This window comes from Scyliorhinus canicula, chromosome 8 (genome assembly GCF_902713615.1).
Source record: "Scyliorhinus canicula chromosome 8, sScyCan1.1, whole genome shotgun sequence".
In the NCBI taxonomy this organism is placed as follows: domain Eukaryota; kingdom Metazoa; phylum Chordata; class Chondrichthyes; order Carcharhiniformes; family Scyliorhinidae; genus Scyliorhinus; species Scyliorhinus canicula.
The window spans coordinates 107,778,125-107,796,919 of record NC_052153.1 but is presented as its reverse complement, the minus strand read 5'-3'; the positions used below and the strand labels follow the sequence as shown (position 1 = coordinate 107,796,919).

Here is an 18,795-nt window from a genome sequence, read left to right as displayed (position 1 = left end):
TTGAGAGAGAAACAGAGTTGGCGTTGAGTCCAATGTGGCTCTTCTTTGGAGCTTCCAGACCTGAGTTTATTCAGCACTTTGTTTTTATTTTCGATCTCCTGGATCTGCAGTACTTTACTTTAACAAACTTTGCCGTGCAAACAATTTAATCTTTTTGATTAATTGTCCCCCTCACTTCATTTTAAATAGTCATTTTATACTGATGTTCCATAACTATATTTATGTTGCCTTTGCTCTCATCTCTCAGACTTACATTTTTCACCAAATCCCTCTGCCCATCTTATTAGTTTGAAGTCCAAATCACAGCTCTATTTATCTTTTCTGCTAGGACACTGATTCCATTCCAGTTCAAGTATTTGCTATGAATTAGATAAGAACAGAAGAAATGGGAGTAGAAGACGACCAAAATGACCCCCTGACCCTGCGCTACCATTCAATACAATTATCTCTACCTCAACTCCTCTTTCCTGCCTGCTCCCCATATTTCTCGATTACCTGGGGGATCAGAGGCAAAATGAAAATTGAAAATCGCTTATTGTCACAAGTAGGTTTCATATGAAGTTACTGTGAAAAGCACCTAGTTGCCACATTCCGGCGCCTGTTCGGGGAGGCTGGTACGGGAATTGAACCGTGCTGCTGGCCTGCCATGGTCTACTTTAAAAGCCAGCGATTTAGCCGGCTTTGAAAGCAGACCAAGGCAGGCCAGCAGTACGGTTCAATTCCCATACCAGCCTCCCCGAACAAAGAAAATTAGAGAAAACATTCGTAAATATTCTGAATGCTTTTCCTCACTAGAGTAATAAAGAGGTGAAATTGGTTTAGTTCTGATATTTTGGCATATTACGAGTTCCCTTTCTTTCTCTGTAGAATTTTCATATAAAATCTGCAAAGCATTCTTACTGCAATGTTTGGAGATCCATCAAAAGTAAATAAAAAGGGAGCAAGACATAAATAGACTTAAAAAGCAGGAAAATAAAACAAATGTTTCAATAATTCTCACTACCTGTCAAATTAGCTTCATGTTGACTTTGGGTGATAGCAAACCACATGGCAGCTGCTCCTGCAACGGATAAAACGTTGCACACACCACTGTTTAATTTTGCATTTGCCTAATATTACATAAAGAGTTACAAAACAAAATGAAGTGAGTCTTCAGCAAGATCTGAGGCGAATGGGTATATTCAAAGCTATGACAAAAGACGGTTAAAATCATAATCTTCAAAACCAATGAACAATTTAATTACCCTGCCTCAGTAAATGCTAAACACCTCATGCTCTTTGTTTGAGAAGGTCCCTGGTGCTTGGCTGGATTTGTCCACAAAACGTCTTTCACTTGAATTAAGAACAAAGGTGGATACATTTTTAAAAAGATGTGTAGTAAAAGGTGTGTAGTTATGCAGTGCATGTAGTTTGCTAAGTGTTACAATGAGAAGGGGAGGGGTCGAATGGCTCCCCTCTTGTTTGACCATAACCAGCTTTTATTAAGTAGCTATGCTGGGCAGCATGGTGGCACAGTGGTTAGTACTGCTGACTCACATTCTCCCTGTCTTTGCATGGGTTTCTGCCCAAAGATGTGCAAGGCAGATGAATTGGGCATGTTAAAGTGCCCCTTAATTGGAAAAAATTAATTGGGGTACTCAAAATATATTTTAAAAACAAAATCAAAAGGATATGCTTGCTATTTCAGTGAATATTTAACTATTTACATGTTGTGACTAGATAAGAGATAGGTTTGTTTGAGCTTTTTGAAAAGAAAGAGGATGTTTTTTATTCCGCTTAATCCAGTCTAAGAAACTAGTCACATACACTCTGCCTTTCACACACACACGCATCACACTGGAAGTTCACATGCACACACAAATAGATAACAGAATTGGAGGATCGAGTAAGCAATAAGTTAAAGGGGTATACAGTTCTGGAGTAATAATAATAATTTTAATTATTGTCACAAGTAGGCTTACGTTAACACAGCAATGAAAGTACTGTGAAAAGCTCCTAGTCGTCACACTCCGGCGCCTGTTCGGGTACTCTGAGGGAGAATTCAGAATGTCCAATTCACCTAACAGCACGTCTTTCGGGACTTGTGGGAGGAATGGCCTGAAGGAGTCATGGATGCTTTAAAATGTATTTCCCCAAAGTCACCCATTATCAATGCATTTGTATTTTCTTACTTGTGGAGTGAGAAATTCAATTTAAAATAACTCAGCAAAACCTTTATAACTTAAAAAGAGGTTAATTAATATCATTCAATCGTTCTGGAAATTACCGAAGAAAACATAAAGGGCGTGATTCTCTAGCCTCGTTGCGCTCTCGCTCAAGCATAATGAAGCCGGTGAAAAGCATGAGAGGCCAAAAACGAGATCCGCGCCGGGCGCCAAACAGTTTGCGATGCAACCAGCCCGCTCCCATAGGCGAAATTGGGATATCGCCGTTGCGTGGCGAGAAACCAGTTATAACTACTTAAGTCCCATTTCCATATAATCAACGAGAACGACCCCATATCCAATGGCTTCCCATCATTCAGCAGCCTCCCCAACAAGTGCCCATGCTGGCGCCAATTAGTGTTCCTTTTGAAAACCGTGAACCTGGCGGAAGGGCTTCTGTGGGGAGCCAAGGAAGTGAGTGACCATTTTTGCTCACAGGCAAAGACCCAGGAGATGCTGGGCTTGCTGCCCCAGGACTTATTTCTGAATTACACCATTCGCTATTTAATCATTCAAGAACAGCATGCTTCTTTCTCCAAAATGTCGTACTTTATATTGCCCATATCACATTTCATCTGCCAATGTTCTGCCCACCTATATATTTTCTCTAAATCTTCCCAGGCTGCATATCATAGTGTGATATCAATTGTGAATTTACCTATTTTGCATTTAGATTTTGAGTGGGAACTGTAGCTGATTTTTCACAAGACTAAGGACACCAAATTCAATGGCCCACTACTAACTCAGCCAAGATCAGTTATCGCAGCAAAGGCCAGGTATTGGGTCACCGTCATGATCTCTGTGGTTTATCATGGATGGAGACAAATGTGCATTTTATTTTTGAAAGTTACTGAACAGATTTCTTGCTGCAGTATTGTGAGCTAATACTTACTTGTTTAGGAAAGCGAAAAAGAGAATTTCCATAAAACATCCCCTTGGCCTGACTCCATGTCCCATCTATGATGATGATATTGTATGGCGACAATGATGGGTCAAGTTCAAGTTCTTCTAGGTTATTTGCTTCAGGTCCAGGGTACAAGACTAACGTACTAAGACTCCGGCAAACAGCTGCAAGTTCAGGGTGCCTTTAAAATAAAATAAACAAATGTTTCAGTCAACATTTACATTTTCCTTTTTTTTGATAGAAATGGTCACACACACACTCATATTTCATAGAATTTACAGTGCAGAAGGAGGCCATTCAGCCCATCGAGTCTGCACCAGTCTTTTGAAAGCGCACCCTACTTAAGTCCACGCTTCCACCCCATCCCCGTAACCCAACCTAACCTTTGGACACAAAGGGGCAATTTAGCATAGCCAATCCACCTAACCTGCACATTTTTGGACTATGTTACATACTCAGCCAATTGCTTGCATTGAGTTGGTTGAAGACTGATTTTACACTTGGCCCTCTCATCAGATGGCAAACCTCTGCAGTATGTTGTGGAGCAGCAGCCAGAAGGTCCAAGATCTGAAACCAACCTATTGAAGGGCTCAACACCTCCTTGTAGAAAGGCTCCATCCTTTGGGTTTTGTGGAGCCCCAACGATCCATATGTCGACAGAAAACCTTGATACACTGATTATTAGGCTGCTCGTCTATTTGGGTGCCCCATGGATAAATGCATAAACAGTATGGTGGCTGAGTTGAAAATATTACTTGCTATCCTACTGCAGGCACAGGCACAGATCAGCACATATTAGGAAGCTACAGAAAACTTGTGGTTGGTAGTCCAGGCAGAGAACTGACTAAATAGGCATCTGACCCTTCCCTCTTTGTCATGTCTATAAACTGAGAGCTTTCTATACACTGCAATCGGGAAAACATGTAACACACCCATTATAACTGCAGATAGTAAGCAGGGGAATGTTCACATCGTAACAATCCTTTCATAATAGGTGTAAAGTGGAATCATTTAATCAATTTTGTCTTTTAGAAACCACAAAGTCAAACTGACTAGTGCAGATATCTGACCTTTTATTCATCCATTACCAAGTTCCTTAAGAATCTTAATGAGCAGTTAATTGGAGGTGAGGGAGTTGCCCACTAACCATGCACCCACCCTCCTGCCCTCACTTTGAAAGGAGCAATGTACCTGGAGGCTTTGGGGCACTGACACATGATCCAGAAGCACAATTTTCAAATCATGCTCATTCCTGTAGTCACCCACACGTCTGTTTACACCGCCCGCCACCTCAGGAAGGTTGACAGCATTATCCGAGACCCCTCCCACCCAGGCTTTGCCTTTTCCAGACCCTTCCATCAGGCAGAAGATACAGAAGTCTGAAGACCCGCACATCCAGATACAGGAACAGCTTCTTCCCCACAGCTACTAGACTCCTCAACGACTCCCCCTCGGACTGATCTGTTCCCTGTAAGAACTCTATTCATGACATCCTATGCTACTCTTGCTCATGTATTTGCTTTGTTTGGCCCCTTGTTCCGCACTGTAACCAATCATTGTTTGTCAATGAACTCTGTTGATTATTCTTTTATCTACTATGTACATACTGTGTATGTTCCCTTGGCTGCAGAAAAATACTTTTCACTGTACTTCGGTACATGTTACAGCAAATAAAATTAAATCAAATCAAGCTGAAAATCAAGGCCAATGTTTTCTTTTTGGAATTAGCAGTCATTATCGTGGCAGAAGGCATGTAATGTGCACAATCTTGGCATCAACAACAGATGTATTAAGCACTTGCAATAATTATTTTCACTTCTAGTACATAAGTTAGCAGTTATTCAAGAAATGTATTGTACGGTATATCCAGGGCAGGACATCAACCAATGTCAATTTGTAATGGGCCAGAGAGAGAAATATAAATTCAGGACTCCAGTTGGTATAGTGAACAAAACAAGCAAGACTTTGGCTAATCTTCATGAAAAATGAATTATAAATACCATGTGTAGCAGTGATGAAGATTTGCAAAATGCACATTCACACAGACTATCTGGTCTTTTTGCTTGTTTATAACTAAACACTCACTCGTTAATATGTGTTTGATCAATCTGGGAATAATTACAAATAGATAGAAAAGTTAGAAATGTTATCAAAAGCTACTACATTACAATCCTCCTTCATGGTCTTACAGAGCAGTTTTTCATAGATTTCTCCACTTAGCAATAAAAATATAAATCATTGGAAAAGAATACAAGTCTGATCAAATGCTAAAAATCAAAATTTGGCATTCCTTCACAAACAAAATCAATTGAATTTGTATTTTATCCCGTTGTTTCCGAGGCTGAGAGAGTATAAGAGTGGTTGTGAGCGTGTGAGAGGGGATAGGCATAAAAGGAGAGAGGACGTGTGCGTGAGACGCATCTGTGCGCAGAGCGGAATGTCTCCATAAGTCTGGTTCACTTTTAGTATCAGTGTTCTCATTCACCCTCACCCACACACTCTCACAGTGGGTAGTGTGCCTGAGTAAGCACCCCGAGACTGGGAGTGAGCTGGATACACACACTCTGATGCTCTTTTTTAAATTCTTCATGGAATGTGGTCGTCGCAGGTTGGGCCAACATTCACTGTCCATCTCGAATTCTCCTTGAGGGGGCATTTAAGAGTCAACCACATTGCTATGGATCTGGAGTCACATGTAGGCCCGACCTTTGGTTACTCATTGTTTTTTTTTGTTCAGCCACTTTTTTCTTTACACCTCAGGGGCTTTACACACCAGGGGCTGGTTTAGCACACTGGGCTAAATAGCTGGCTTTTAAAGCAAACCGTGCCAGCAGCACGGTTCAATTCCCGTATCAGCCTCCCCAAACAGGCGCCGGAATGTGGCGACTAGGGGCTTTTCACAGCAACTTCATTTGAAGCCTACTTGTGACAATCAGCAATTATTATCATCATAGTTTTAAAAATATTCACATTAATATTATGCCAAACTTTACCTTTCTGAAATTTGCTCATCAACCCCTCGAGTGAGAATGGTTTTGAAATGTGGCCCCCCACACAACGAGTTTGGACAAGCTTGCACTATATAAATTTTAAGTCATCCATTTTGTTTCCAGCATGATGTTTCCATTTCAGATTTATAGCATCGCACTTTTTCTTTGTCTCAATATGCTGCCATGGAGTACGTGCAACTAATTTTATCTCTTGTACTTCAAATCAGAAATTTTAAAAGCAATACGTAATTGCATATGCACAAAGATTAGACATATACAAGACGTTAACCAAAATTCTAATTATTTACCCCAAAACAATGTAAAAGTTTTTAACGTTTATTAGCTTTATTGATGAGTAAGGATCGTTAATAAACTTTGCAGTTTAATCATTTTTTAATATGATATAGATAGTATCGATAAGTAAAATAAGCAGTCTATCTGAAACCAGAACAACTATCAGAAGCATTATTAGTCTTAATTTCATGCCAATGTACACGCATTGTTTTATGTTGCATTTTATGTGTCTATCCATTAAGCATATGTGCTTGCACTTGCTTGCTATGGCAAGAGACCCAATTGAAGCTGCAAACATTGCAAATGATGCTGCCAGATAGATTTGCTCAAGTTTTCTGGTACTATAATTATACTTATTCCAATCCACAATACGTATTGAAAACACATTTTGAAATTTTAAGGCTGATGGTTCTGGGGAATGACGTAGATTAAGTAAACCAAGTGCCAGATTTACCAGAAATACAAAGAGCTGCCAAGGTGAGCATGGAGTTGCAATGCCCTGTAAATTCCTGCTACCAGCTGGTGATCCTGTTTGTTGGAATTTTACTGTGTTCACACCAATTTTGAATAGGCTGGATGGGAAGTGGGTGACAACTACCTGTTTAGGCAGTCTATAGGGCCTACTACCTGTTTAGGTAGTCTAAAGGGCCTAACTATGGCTACTGTGAAGTCTGCTCTCTACCCTGTTAAGGCTGAAATCTAGTCGCATAATGGAGGCTGATTTCCCATGTTAAGCCAAATGGCCTGGACTCCATCTTACAAGTTCACCTCCTTCCCCCCACAGCCATGATCAACAGAGGGTCACAACTGAGGTTTTACTATGGAAGAATACCCCCTCCACGGCAGCGGCCTGGCAGCTGCAGCCTCCATGAAAGTTTTTAAAAGGGCTTCAGAGAGCACCTCCATCTTGAGGCATCCTCTCTTTTACCTACGTGCATAAGGAGCTCCCATTGCTGGTCTGCCAATCTGTCAGTGCTCGGGGTACTTCTATTGGCCGACCAACCTTGGCAACCCACCCACTGTTCTTAATTCGATGGGGTTCAGGCCATGCAGCCACTTGATTGGCCATTCATGACACTAGACCGAATTCCGGATTGGAACCCTAGAACAAAAATCCAGCCCCAAGTGTGAGTAGGGAAATATTTAGGAGACAGTGATTATATCATGTTAAGGTTTAGGATAACTATGAAAAGGACATGGAGAAATCCAGAGTAAAAATAATTAACTGGGGGTCAGACAGTTTCAAAAGCGTGAGAACGGATCTGGCCCTGTTACATTGGAATCACAGATTACTAGCCAAATCTGTAGACAACATAGAACATACAGTGCAGAAGGAGGTCATTTGGCCCATCGAGTCTGCACCGACCCACTTAAGCCCTCACTTCCATCCCATCCCCGTAACCCAATGACCCCTCCTAACCTTTTGGACACGAAGGGCAATTTAGCATGGCCAATCCACCTAACCTTGGCGTCTTTGGACTGTGGGAGGAAACCGGAGCACCTGGAGGAAACCCGCGCAGACACGGGGAGAAAGTGCAGACTCCGCACAGACAGTGACCCAGCGACAAATCAAACCTGGAAACCCGGTGCTGTGAAGCCACAGTACTAGTCACTTTTGCTACCGTGCTGCCCAAATAATAGGACAATAGGCTGCTTTTAAAGAGGAGATGGTTCAGGTATATTTGAGGTACATTCCCAGGAGTGGTAACGGTAGAGCAAATAAATATGGGACTCCCTGAATGATGAAATAGATAGGCAGTAATGGGTAGCAAAAAAAGGATCCATACGGCAGATGTCAGATTGATGATACAAGGGAGAACCAAGCTTAAGAAAGAACATTCAGAGGAGAAGTGAAGACAGAATCAAGAAAAGTCAAGAGAGGGTATGAGAAGAGACTGGCAGCTAACATAAAAGGGAATACTTTAGCAAATCTGCCATCCTTACCTGGTTTGGCCTACATATGACTCCAGATCCACAGCAAGTGGTTTACTCTAAACTGCCACCTCAAGGGCAGTCCATTCCAGAATCTAACCAACTTGGTTCACTTTCTGAAGATTATTATTATAGTGGACCAGGTGGGTTTTTACAACAATCGACAATGGTTTTATGGTCATCATTAGACTTTTAATTCCAGATTTTATTGATTTCAGATTTCACCATCTGCAGTAGCATGATTTGAACCTGGGTCCCCAGAGCATTACTCTGGCTCTTTGGTTTACCAGTCCAGTGACAATACCATAACTCCACCGCCTCCCCTGCAACTTCAGTAACTGACTGAGAAAGTGCTGCATTGCTGTAAGTGCTGTCTTTCAGATGACATGTTAAGCTATATTTCCTACTCAGGTGGACATTAAGGTCACAGGGAAAATTCAAAGAAGAGCAAGAATTTCTACCCATGTCTTGGTGAACATTCCCATTCGAACAACATCACCAAAATTCGAGTAATTGGTCACTAATCTCAGTTATTTTTAATGGGACCATAGAACCATAGAATTTACAGTGCAAAAAGAGGCCATTCGGCCCATCAAGTCTCACTGGCCCTTGGAAAAAGCACCCTACCCAAGCCCACTCCTCCATCCTATGCCCGCAACTCTGAAACCCCACCTAACCTTTTTGCACACTAATCCTGAATGTAAAGAAGCTGCTACAATTGCCTACATCATTATGATTGCATTTCAGAAATGATTCATGCAATCCACTTTTATTGAAAATTACTTCGCAATCTTTTTCTCTTTGCTTTTTATTTATCTGAAATTAAACTAAGCATATTCAAAATAAACAGCTAAGAGTTCCTAAAATTAGATCTTGGAAAGGAAAGCTTCATTTATTTTTCTGTACTAGCTGATTACCACAGCATTGATTATGGCCTTGGTAGAAATTCAATGATTAGGTGTTAACATGGTTTTTTTCTTATGGTTTTATACTTCATGAGCCTGGATCATACACATTTCCTCTTTCAGCCTTACTCCGGCTTTGTTAAATCTTTAAAAAACTTTTTTCATATTTTCCAGGTGCTCCTCTTCAGATGCTCCTGCAACCAGTACATTATCTAGATAGGCAACCACCTTAGGTAGTGCCTGTGGTAAGCTTTCCATTGTGCGCTGGGAACTCGCACATGCCAACGGGACTCCAGAAGGTAGTCATGTAGACTGGTAGAAACCTTTGAGGGTATTTGTAGTAACAAATTCTTTAGATGCTTTGTCTAATTCTAATTGTTAGTACGCAAGGCTTAAATTAAGTTGGTGTAAGTTAAACCTTCTGCTAAATTAGTGTATAAATCTTAAATACTAGATACTGGGTATTGGTCCAATTTTACTGCCTGATTCAGTTAATTTTCTGCCCCCACATATCCTCTTGGTTCTATTTGGCTTAACCACTGACACGATGGGAGCCACCCACTCCAAATACTGTACAGGTTTGATGATGCATAATTCTTCCAACTGCTTGAGTTCAGACTCGGCCTTTCTCATGGAAGGCATAGGGGACGGATTGGGCTCTGCTTTTACACCTTGTATCTTGCCTAACTCATTTTGGACCACCTCCTGGTATTTTTTTTTAAGATGTCATGATAAACTCCCTCATTCATTTTGAAGATTCCTAGCCAATTTAATCTAAATTGGCAAAACCAATTTCAGCCCATTAAACTTGGCCCCCCACATGCAGTTGGGCTGACTGCTGCTTGCAGTTTACGGGCACTTTTTTTGTTCCTAGGATCCGTAAAACTTCCCCAATCTACATGGCTAGCCAGGCTGTCGGGTTTCTCAATGTCAGGGGCTGGACCCTCCCCGCCCCTTGCAAATAACGATACGTTTGTTCTCCTACAACTGGAGCAGAGGCACCCATGCCCATCTCCATTCTAGATGGCTGTCCATTTACCATCAACACAAATGTGATTGGGACCATTTTGCTAATCGTAATGTTGTTCACACCACAGACTAGCCTGTCTCTCAACATCCAGCAGAGGGCAGTAGAGTGGAGCTACTGATTGGCTGTTGCGGGGGAAATTTGCATACATGCATTGCGGTCAGCGGAACTTGAAGGTGTACCTGTGCAAGAGACCCTAAGTGTTGAAGTGAAGGCAGGCATCCAGCAGAGGGCAGTAGAGCGGAGCTACTGATTGGCTGTTGCGGGGGAAATTTGCATACGTGCATTTCGGTCAGCGGAACTTGACGGTGGTTTGTGGAGGAGCTGTTGTCCTGTTAGACCGCATGACGGCTCTGGAGCTGCGGATGGACTCACTTTGGAGCATCCCCGATGCTAAGGACGTCGTGGATAGCACGTTCAGTGAGTTGGTCACATCGCAGATTAGGATTGGTGAAGGAGACAGGGAATGGGTGACCAAAAGACAGAGAAAGAGCAGGAAGGCAGTGCAGGTATCCCCTGCGGTCATCTCCCTCCAAAACAGGTATACCGTTTTGGACACTGTTGGAGGAGATGACTCACCAGGGGAAGGCAGTAGTAGACAGGCTCATGGCATCGTGGCTGGCTGTGCTGCACAGAAGGGCGGGAAAAAGACTAGCAGGACTATAGTCATAGGGGTTTCAATCGTAAGGGGAGTAGACAGGCATTTCTATGGTCGAAAACAGGACTCCAAAATGGTATGTTGCCTCCCGGGTGCACGGGTCAGGGATGTCTCAGATCGGTTGCAGGACATACTGAAGGGGGAGGGTGAACAGCCAGTTGTCGAGGTGCATATAGGCACCAACGATATAGGTAAAAAACGGGATGATGTCCTACAATCAGAATTTAGTGAGTTAGGAGATAAGTTAAAAAGTAGGACCTCAAAGGTAGTAATCTCAGGACTGATATCAGTGCCACGAGACAGTCAGAGTAGAAATTCAAGAATAGTCAGAATGAATATGTGGCTTGAGAGATGGTGCAGGAGGGAGGGGTTCAGAATTTTGGGACATTGGAACCGGTTCTGGGGGCGGTGAGATCATTACAAACCGGATGGTCTACACCTGGGCAGGACTGGAACCAATGTCCTAGGGGGTGCTTTTGCTAACGCTGTTGGGGAGGTTTTAAACTAATGTGGCAGGGGGATGGGAACCAGATTTGGAAGTTAGAGGTCAGTAAAGAGGCAGCAACTAAAGCCAGTAAGGTACTAGATAATAAACTCAATGTGCCTAAGGGGAAGAGTAGACCGGGAAGAGATGATGAACGCAAAAGGACAGGTGGTCTGAGGTGCATTTGTTTTAATGCAAGAAGTGTAGCAGGTAAGGCAGATGAACTGAGGGCTTGGATTAGTACCTGGGAATATGATGTTTTTGATATTACTGAGACTTGGTTGAGGGAAGGGCAAGACTGGCAACTAAATATCCCAGGGTATAGATGCTTCAGGAGGGATAAAGAGGGAGGTAAAAGGGGTGGAGGAGTTGCATTACTGGTCAGAGATGATATCACAGCTGTGATTAAGGAGGGCACGATGGAGGATTCGAGCACTGAGGCAATATGGATAGAGCTAAGAAATAGGAAGGGTGCACTAACATTGTTGGAATTTACTACAGGCCTCCCAAAAGCGAGCGTGAAGTAGAGGTTCAAATATGTAGACAGATTATAGAACAATGTAGGTGCAATAGGGTGGTTGTGATGGGAGATTTTAACTTCCCCAACATTGATTTGGACTCGTGTAGTGTTGGAGGTGTACATGGAGCAGAATTTGTAAGGAGAATCCAGGAAAGTGTTTTAGAGCAGTATGTAAATAGTCCAACTCGGGAAGGGGCCATACTGGACCTGGTATTGGGGAATTATCCCGGTCAGGTGAAATGAAAAATGAAATGAAAACTGCTTATTGTCACAAGTAGGCTTCAAATGAAGTTACTGTGAAAAGCCCCTAGTCGCCACATTCCGGCGCCTGTTCGGGGAGGCTGGTACGGGAATTGAACCGTGCTGCTGGCCTGCCTTGGTCTGCTTTAAAAGTCAGCGATTTAGCCCAGTGTGCTAAACCAGTCCCTGGTGGTTGAAGTTTCAGTTGGTGATTACTTTGGGAATAACGATCACAATTCCGTAAGTTTTAAAATACTCATGGACAAAGACGAGAGTGGTCCTAAAGGAAGAGTGCTAAATTGGGGAAAGGCCAAGTATAACAAAATTCAGCAGGAGCTAGGAAATGTGGATTGGGAGCAGCTGTTTAAGGGTAAATCCACCTTTGAATTGTGGGAGTCTTTTAAGGAAAGGTTGATTAGAGTGCATGGTCAGACATGTCCCTGTGAAAATGAGAGATAGAAATGGCAAGATTAGGGAACCATGGATGACGGGTGGAATTGTGAGACTAGCTAAAATGAAAAAGGAAGCATACATAAGATCGAGGCGACTCAAAACTGATGAAGCTTTGGACGAATATCGGGAAAGTAGGACAAATCTCAAACGCGCAGGAAAGAGGGCTAAAAGGGGTCATGAAATATCCTTGGCTAACAGGGTTAAGGAAAATCCCAAACCTTTTAATCGTATATAAGGAGCAAGAGGGTAACTAGAGAAAGGATTGGCCTACTCAAAGACAAAAGAGGGAATTTATGCGTGGAGTCAGAGGAAATGGGTGAGATTCTTAATGAGTACTTTGCATCGGTATTCACCAAGGAGAGGGACATGATGGATGTTGAGACTAGGGATGGATGTTTAAATACTCTAGGTCATGTTGGCATAAGGAAGGGGGAGGTTTTGGATATTCTAAAAGGCATTAAGGTGGACAAGTCCCCTGGACCGGATGGGATCTATCCCAGGTTACTGAGGGAAACGAGGGACGAAATAGCTGGGGCCTTAACAGATGTCTTTGCAGCATCCTTGAGCACGGAAGAGGTCCCGGAGGACTGGAGAATTGCTAATGTTGTCCCTTTGTTTAAGAAGGGTAGCAGGGATAATCCAGGGAATTATAGGCCTGTGAGCTTGACGTCAGTGGTAGGCAAACTGTTGGAGAAAATACTGAGGGATAGGATCTATTCACATTTGGAAGGAAATAGACTTATCAGTGATAGGCAGCATGGTTTTGTGCAGGGATTTACACAGGTCGATAGAGTGGTCAAGAAGGCATACAGCATGCTTGCCTTCATCGGACGGGGTATTGAGTACAAGAGTCAGCAGGTCATGTTACAGTTGTATAGGACTTTGGTTAGGTCACATTTGGAATACTGGGTGCAGTTCTGGTCGCCACATTACCAGAAGGATGTGGATGCTTTAGAGAGGGTGCAGAGGAGGTTCACCAGGATGTTGCCTGGTATGGAGGGTGCTAGCTATGAAGAAAGGTTGAGTAGATTAAAATTGTTTTCGTTGGAAAGACGGAGGTTGAGGGGGACCGGATTGAGGTCTACAAAATTATGAGAGGTATGGACAGGGTGGATAGCAACAATCTTTTTCCAAGAGTGGGGGTGTCAATTACAAGGGGTCACGATTTCAAGGTGAGAGGGGGAAGCGTATATTTTCAATTTGCTACACTGTGAGAAAAATTTGAACCAGGGAGGAATACTCCAATTGTTGTGCAAACAATTAATAAAGAATATTTATTAACTTAAAATACATATGACAAGGATTATGATACACTACAACACTTAATTACACTGATGGCTGTACGCACACAGAATTACATGGGGCGAGATTCTCCGGACATGTTGCGCTCAAGGAGAGCAGTATGGCCGGAGAATGCGGAGAGAGGCTTCCAGCAGACCTCCCGACAGGCATCGCGCCTCGCAAGATTCTCTGGAGTCCTGCGTGACATCGGAGTCAGACCTCCCACCCCAAATGGGTGGGACCGAATGACACTTGCAGAAGTAGGTCGTAAACCTACTTATGACCTACCTGTGCGGGATCCACTGGCCTCCTTCGATTCTTCGGCCTCCCCAGAGAGGCTGCAGGCGGGCGCCGATCAGTGCTGGTCCACAAAAACGTGGTCCAGGCGGAACGGCACCTGGGGGGTGATCCCGGGCCATCGGACACCCCTGGGTGGTCAGGCGAAGTGCATGGCGCCCTGACCCTCTCCCTGGAACTTGGGCACCTTGACACTGCCCAGCTGGCACCTTGGCACTGCCACCCTGGCAATGCCAAGGGTCAGAGGGCAAGGGAGCCATGCCCATCAAATGAGGGTGGAGGGGGGGGTTGAAGGGTGGGGAGTACAGGGCAGCTAAGTAGGGGTCTCTGGGGGATTGGGGGGGGTGATGGTGGGTGGGGGTCCTAGAAGGGAGGGGTGCTGTAGGGGGGTTTGGGGCCTGAAGAGGGGAGATCCCATAGTGGGCTGTTCTCACTTGGGGGGGTGTGGGGTAGTGTTCATGTCTGTGGGGGGTGATATTGCCCATGGGTGGGGCTGTGGGAGACCCACAAGCTCACTAAGAGACCGGGGCACCCTTTCAAAATGCCGGCCTGATCTCGAAGTTCTGCTCCGCAGTACTAAACAAAATTCCAATTGTGTGCTAAACCCGTGAGAAAGACCCCAGGGCCAAAAAGAGTGACTAAGTGTCATTGAATCACAGTGGGGAACTTGCAGGCAGAGTGTTGCTCGTTCTGGGTGAGTGTGCTTTACACTCAATTGGCTCTGTTTTATTCCTAAGCTCTAGAGTCGCCAGGTATCTTTATAATACGCCACAAGATTCAAGTTCAAGTTGGGGCCTCACGGTAGCATGATGGTTAGCATCAATGCTTCACAGCTCCAGGGTCCCAGGTTCGATTCCCAGCTGGGTCACTGTCTGTGTGGAGTCTGCACGTCCTCCCCGTGTGTGCGTGGGTTTCCTCCGGGTGCTCCGGTTTCCTCCCACAGTCCAAAGATGTGCAGGTTAGGTGGATTGGCCATGCTAAATTGCCCGTAGTGTAAGGTTAATGGGGGGATTGTTGGGATACAGGTTACGTGGGTTTAAGTAGGGTAATCATTGCTCGGCACAACATCGAGGGCTGAAGGGCCTGTTCTGTGCTGTACTGTTCTATTCTATAAGTTCAGATCAATGACTCAATACACCAGTTAGTAAGTTCAAACAAGACACGTTTATTATTACACAGTTATTTACAACTCATGCACATAATACTAAGACTAAACTGTTCCTACCACTACCCGGCCAATACTTATCTGGAATAAGGGAACTGCCGGATCAGGGAACAATGGCCTCTTGCTTTGTCCTGGATCCGCAGGCTTCCAGTTGGTGTGGACTAAAGGGGTCAGGAGTGTCTACTGTCGTAGCGTGCGTTGTATGACACTTACTTGTCGGTGTAGCAATTGGCCAGGCTTCTCCTTCTCACGTCCAAGTTCCTGGAGAGCTGCTGCCAAGGTGTTCTGCTGGGAGGGCTGGCTAAGAGAGCGGAGGGCTGGCTAAGAGAGAGAGCTGGGGTCGGGGTCTCTGTCTTATACTGTTTTGGGTTTCGTGCCCATCTGGGCGGACCCTCTATAAACTTGCAATCGATTGGGTCTCTTCCCAATCGATTGATTTGAATTTCCCCAATAACGGGGCTGTTCCTCGATCACTGGGCGGTTCTTTCCACCTTGTTTGTGTCCTTTTGTTTCAGACTCCACTGGCGCCGGGATGTCTGACCTGCTATAGAATGTTTCAATCTCTTCTGATTGTTGTGTCCATTTTGCCTGGGAATCACCAGGAATCGCTCAATTAATATACGCTGCTTGTTAGTTTCTATGCTTTCTGGTTTCTTCACAGACAGAATCCACAGAGAGGTTCTGCAACCTGCTTGCCTCTCTGTCATTGTCCAATTTTCCCTGCATGCAACTCAATGTTCCATTTTATGTCGGGAAGTGGCCAGCTTCGGTGGCTACAAGAGCCAGTGGGAAACTCCCTGAAAAACCCGCTACAAATTAACTTAGAAATTTTGGGGAGAATCGTGCCCGTGAAGCTACACCTTGCTTCCCAACTATCTATGTTCCCTGAACTCTGAAAAGTCCCTTTGTCCCTAACCAACATCTAATATTCTAAAACTCTGTGAGCTAAATCCAACAGATAGTTACCAGCACAGGTTATTTGCCAAGTTTGGGAAAAACGTCTTCAGTTTCAGTGAACGCAAAATCTGCTACTTCTTAGCGGGAGATTGTTTCTGGGCTGGGTGGCAGCCGTGTCTGTGTCTCTTTCCCTGGTCATTGTGCTGTGGATATATAATTCTTTCCCTTTGGTGTATCCAACCTGTGGAGTCTGATTTTCGCATTTACATGTCAATTTCCTTACCCCGCCACTTTGAAGTTACCTCTTCTATATCCCCTTGTTTTCCTCTAGTCGCGTAGGTGAACACTTGCTTTTCTCACTGATATGCTAATTCACATCTCAAAATTTGCGACACTGCCCTTATCAACTCCCTGTTTATTTTATCCCAACTTAATTTTTTAAATCTTAATTTCCCCAACTCTTAACATGTTCCCTCCTTTTAAAAATGAATAGACTTAATTTGAAAGATGATTTCATTTCGTAACCATTTCTTATCAGTTCTACCTTATCAAGCATTACAAAGATTTAAAAACCACATGTCCATAAACCTATTCAAAAGGACTACATGCTATAGAATCATTTGGTGCATCCCTCAGAGCAAATAATAAAAATGGAATCCCTTTAATCATGTGTCTAATTATTTTTTGTAAATTCTTTTTATTGATTTCTAAGAGGAAAGGAGCAGGTACACAATGTAACACAGGCATTGTCAAACTTGGGGACGCGACCCGCAGGTGGATCGCAGGCGGGTGTCGGGAGGGGCGCGGAGCCGTCCGTCGCGGCGCTCCTGAAAACGCAAATCTGCGCGCAACAGCCGGCTGTTAATAACGCCGGTTGCAAGCGGCCTTCAAAATGACCGCGAACATGTAAAAAAAATACGGCCGCATTGCGCATGCGTGCCAGATCATCGGCATGAATACGCAATGTGGCCGCTTATTTTTAATAAACGGTTGCAGCTTTATGTTTTACAAGTTTGGGGCGGGGGTTTATTCATTGTATTCATTTATTTTATTCAATTAATTTTGATTTTTTTCATTTACAGTATTCATTTTTTTTTACAAGTTCGGGGGGGTTTATTTGATAACATTTTACAGGAAAAAAAAGCAGAGATTTGGACAGAAGGAGACACCATAATTTCCGACAGCGGAGTCTACACCTTCATCCAACAGGTTCCGTTGGAGGAGCGTGTACGAAGGCCAAAGGGACCCAAAACCATTTCCTCCATTTTTGCCAGCAGCAAACAAGGTGGGTCGCGAAGGTCGGCCAGCGTGGGTCGCGAAGGTCGACCGGCGTGGGTCGCGAAGGGCGGCCGGCATGGGTCGCGAAGGTCGGCCAGGTAGGGTTCCGAAGGTCGGCTGGGTTGGGTCCCGAAGGTTGGCCGGTTGGCAAAAATGGGTCCCCGGAAAAAAAGTTTGAAGAACACTGAAGTAACAGTACAGTATCATAATGCAACACCCCTCCAATAAACAGACAAATAAAACACTTGTTTAAAAAAAAGTAAAATTAAGTCGACAGTAATTAACTGCTCAAAGAAAGAGACAAATGGTTGCCATCTACAAAAATATTTCTCAGTGGATCATCTTCTGGTATACTTGATTCTCTCTAAATATAGAAAAGCCAGGATTCTCGAAGCCGCTGATGCGAGATGGGGCAACCTGTTCCCCAAGGCAGTCACAGGACCAGCAGCAGGGTCAGCAATGCCATTTGAGAGTCAGTAGCAGCGGCTATCAGTGCGGGCAGCATGACAAGGAGGACCGCCATCCAATGTCGGAAGAAGACTAATGACCTCCACCAAGCTGCAGTTTAAGTCTCCTGGCATCAGTTCTGCCGACCACCCCTCAAATCCCCAGACCACACCCCCCAACAAATCATTGGCTGAAACCTTGCACCTTTCCGACATGACATCCAATCCTCCCGCTTGTTCCTCAGAACCCACTGGCACTCATCCCCTACATATCTAGGTGCGATGCCCACACATGCCATCTGTTATAGACCCCCCTGCCCCATCAAGTGTGTGGCTCGCAATGCCCTCTCTTTATCCACGTCGGAGAAGATAGCTCATACTAAGCGGAGTCCCAGAGATTTGTGTCCTCACCCCCATGAGGAACTAGCCCTGGAAATCGCGAGGTTAGCCTGCAGAGGTAAGGATTCACTGCCACTTCACCCAGATGACTTGTCTCAAAGTGAGTTGTTCATGTCAGACAAAATGATCCTTTCCTCTGACTGACCACATACCGATTATCTCCCAGGATCTCCATCTGATGAGGCCGGCTATCCGGAGTCATCGTCCAGCACCTCTCCCCCCCCCCCCACCCCCCCCTCCCCCACCGCGCCCCCACCCAAGAGAATGCCTTAGAAAAAAACTCCAAGGAGACCACCATCACGGCGTCACAGTTGTCACCCCCACCTTCCACTCGTGCAGAGACACACACCTTGATGGACGACATTAGTGGACAGGCTTCTGGGGCACAATCTGGTGAACACCACACAGCTGCTGATACCCA

General features: G+C 44.4%; 1 protein-coding gene across 1 annotated transcript in view; it reads right to left on the bottom strand.

Annotated features, from left to right (window-relative positions):
* dtwd2 (DTW domain containing 2) overlaps positions 1 to 18,795 on the bottom strand; it is a 174,051-nt gene that overhangs the window by 33,260 nt on the left and 121,996 nt on the right. Inside the window, exon 4 of the mRNA XM_038805044.1 lies at positions 3,097 to 3,289. Coding sequence (XP_038660972.1) covers positions 3,097 to 3,289 — 193 coding nt within the window. The remainder of the gene's footprint in view (positions 1 to 3,096; positions 3,290 to 18,795) is intronic.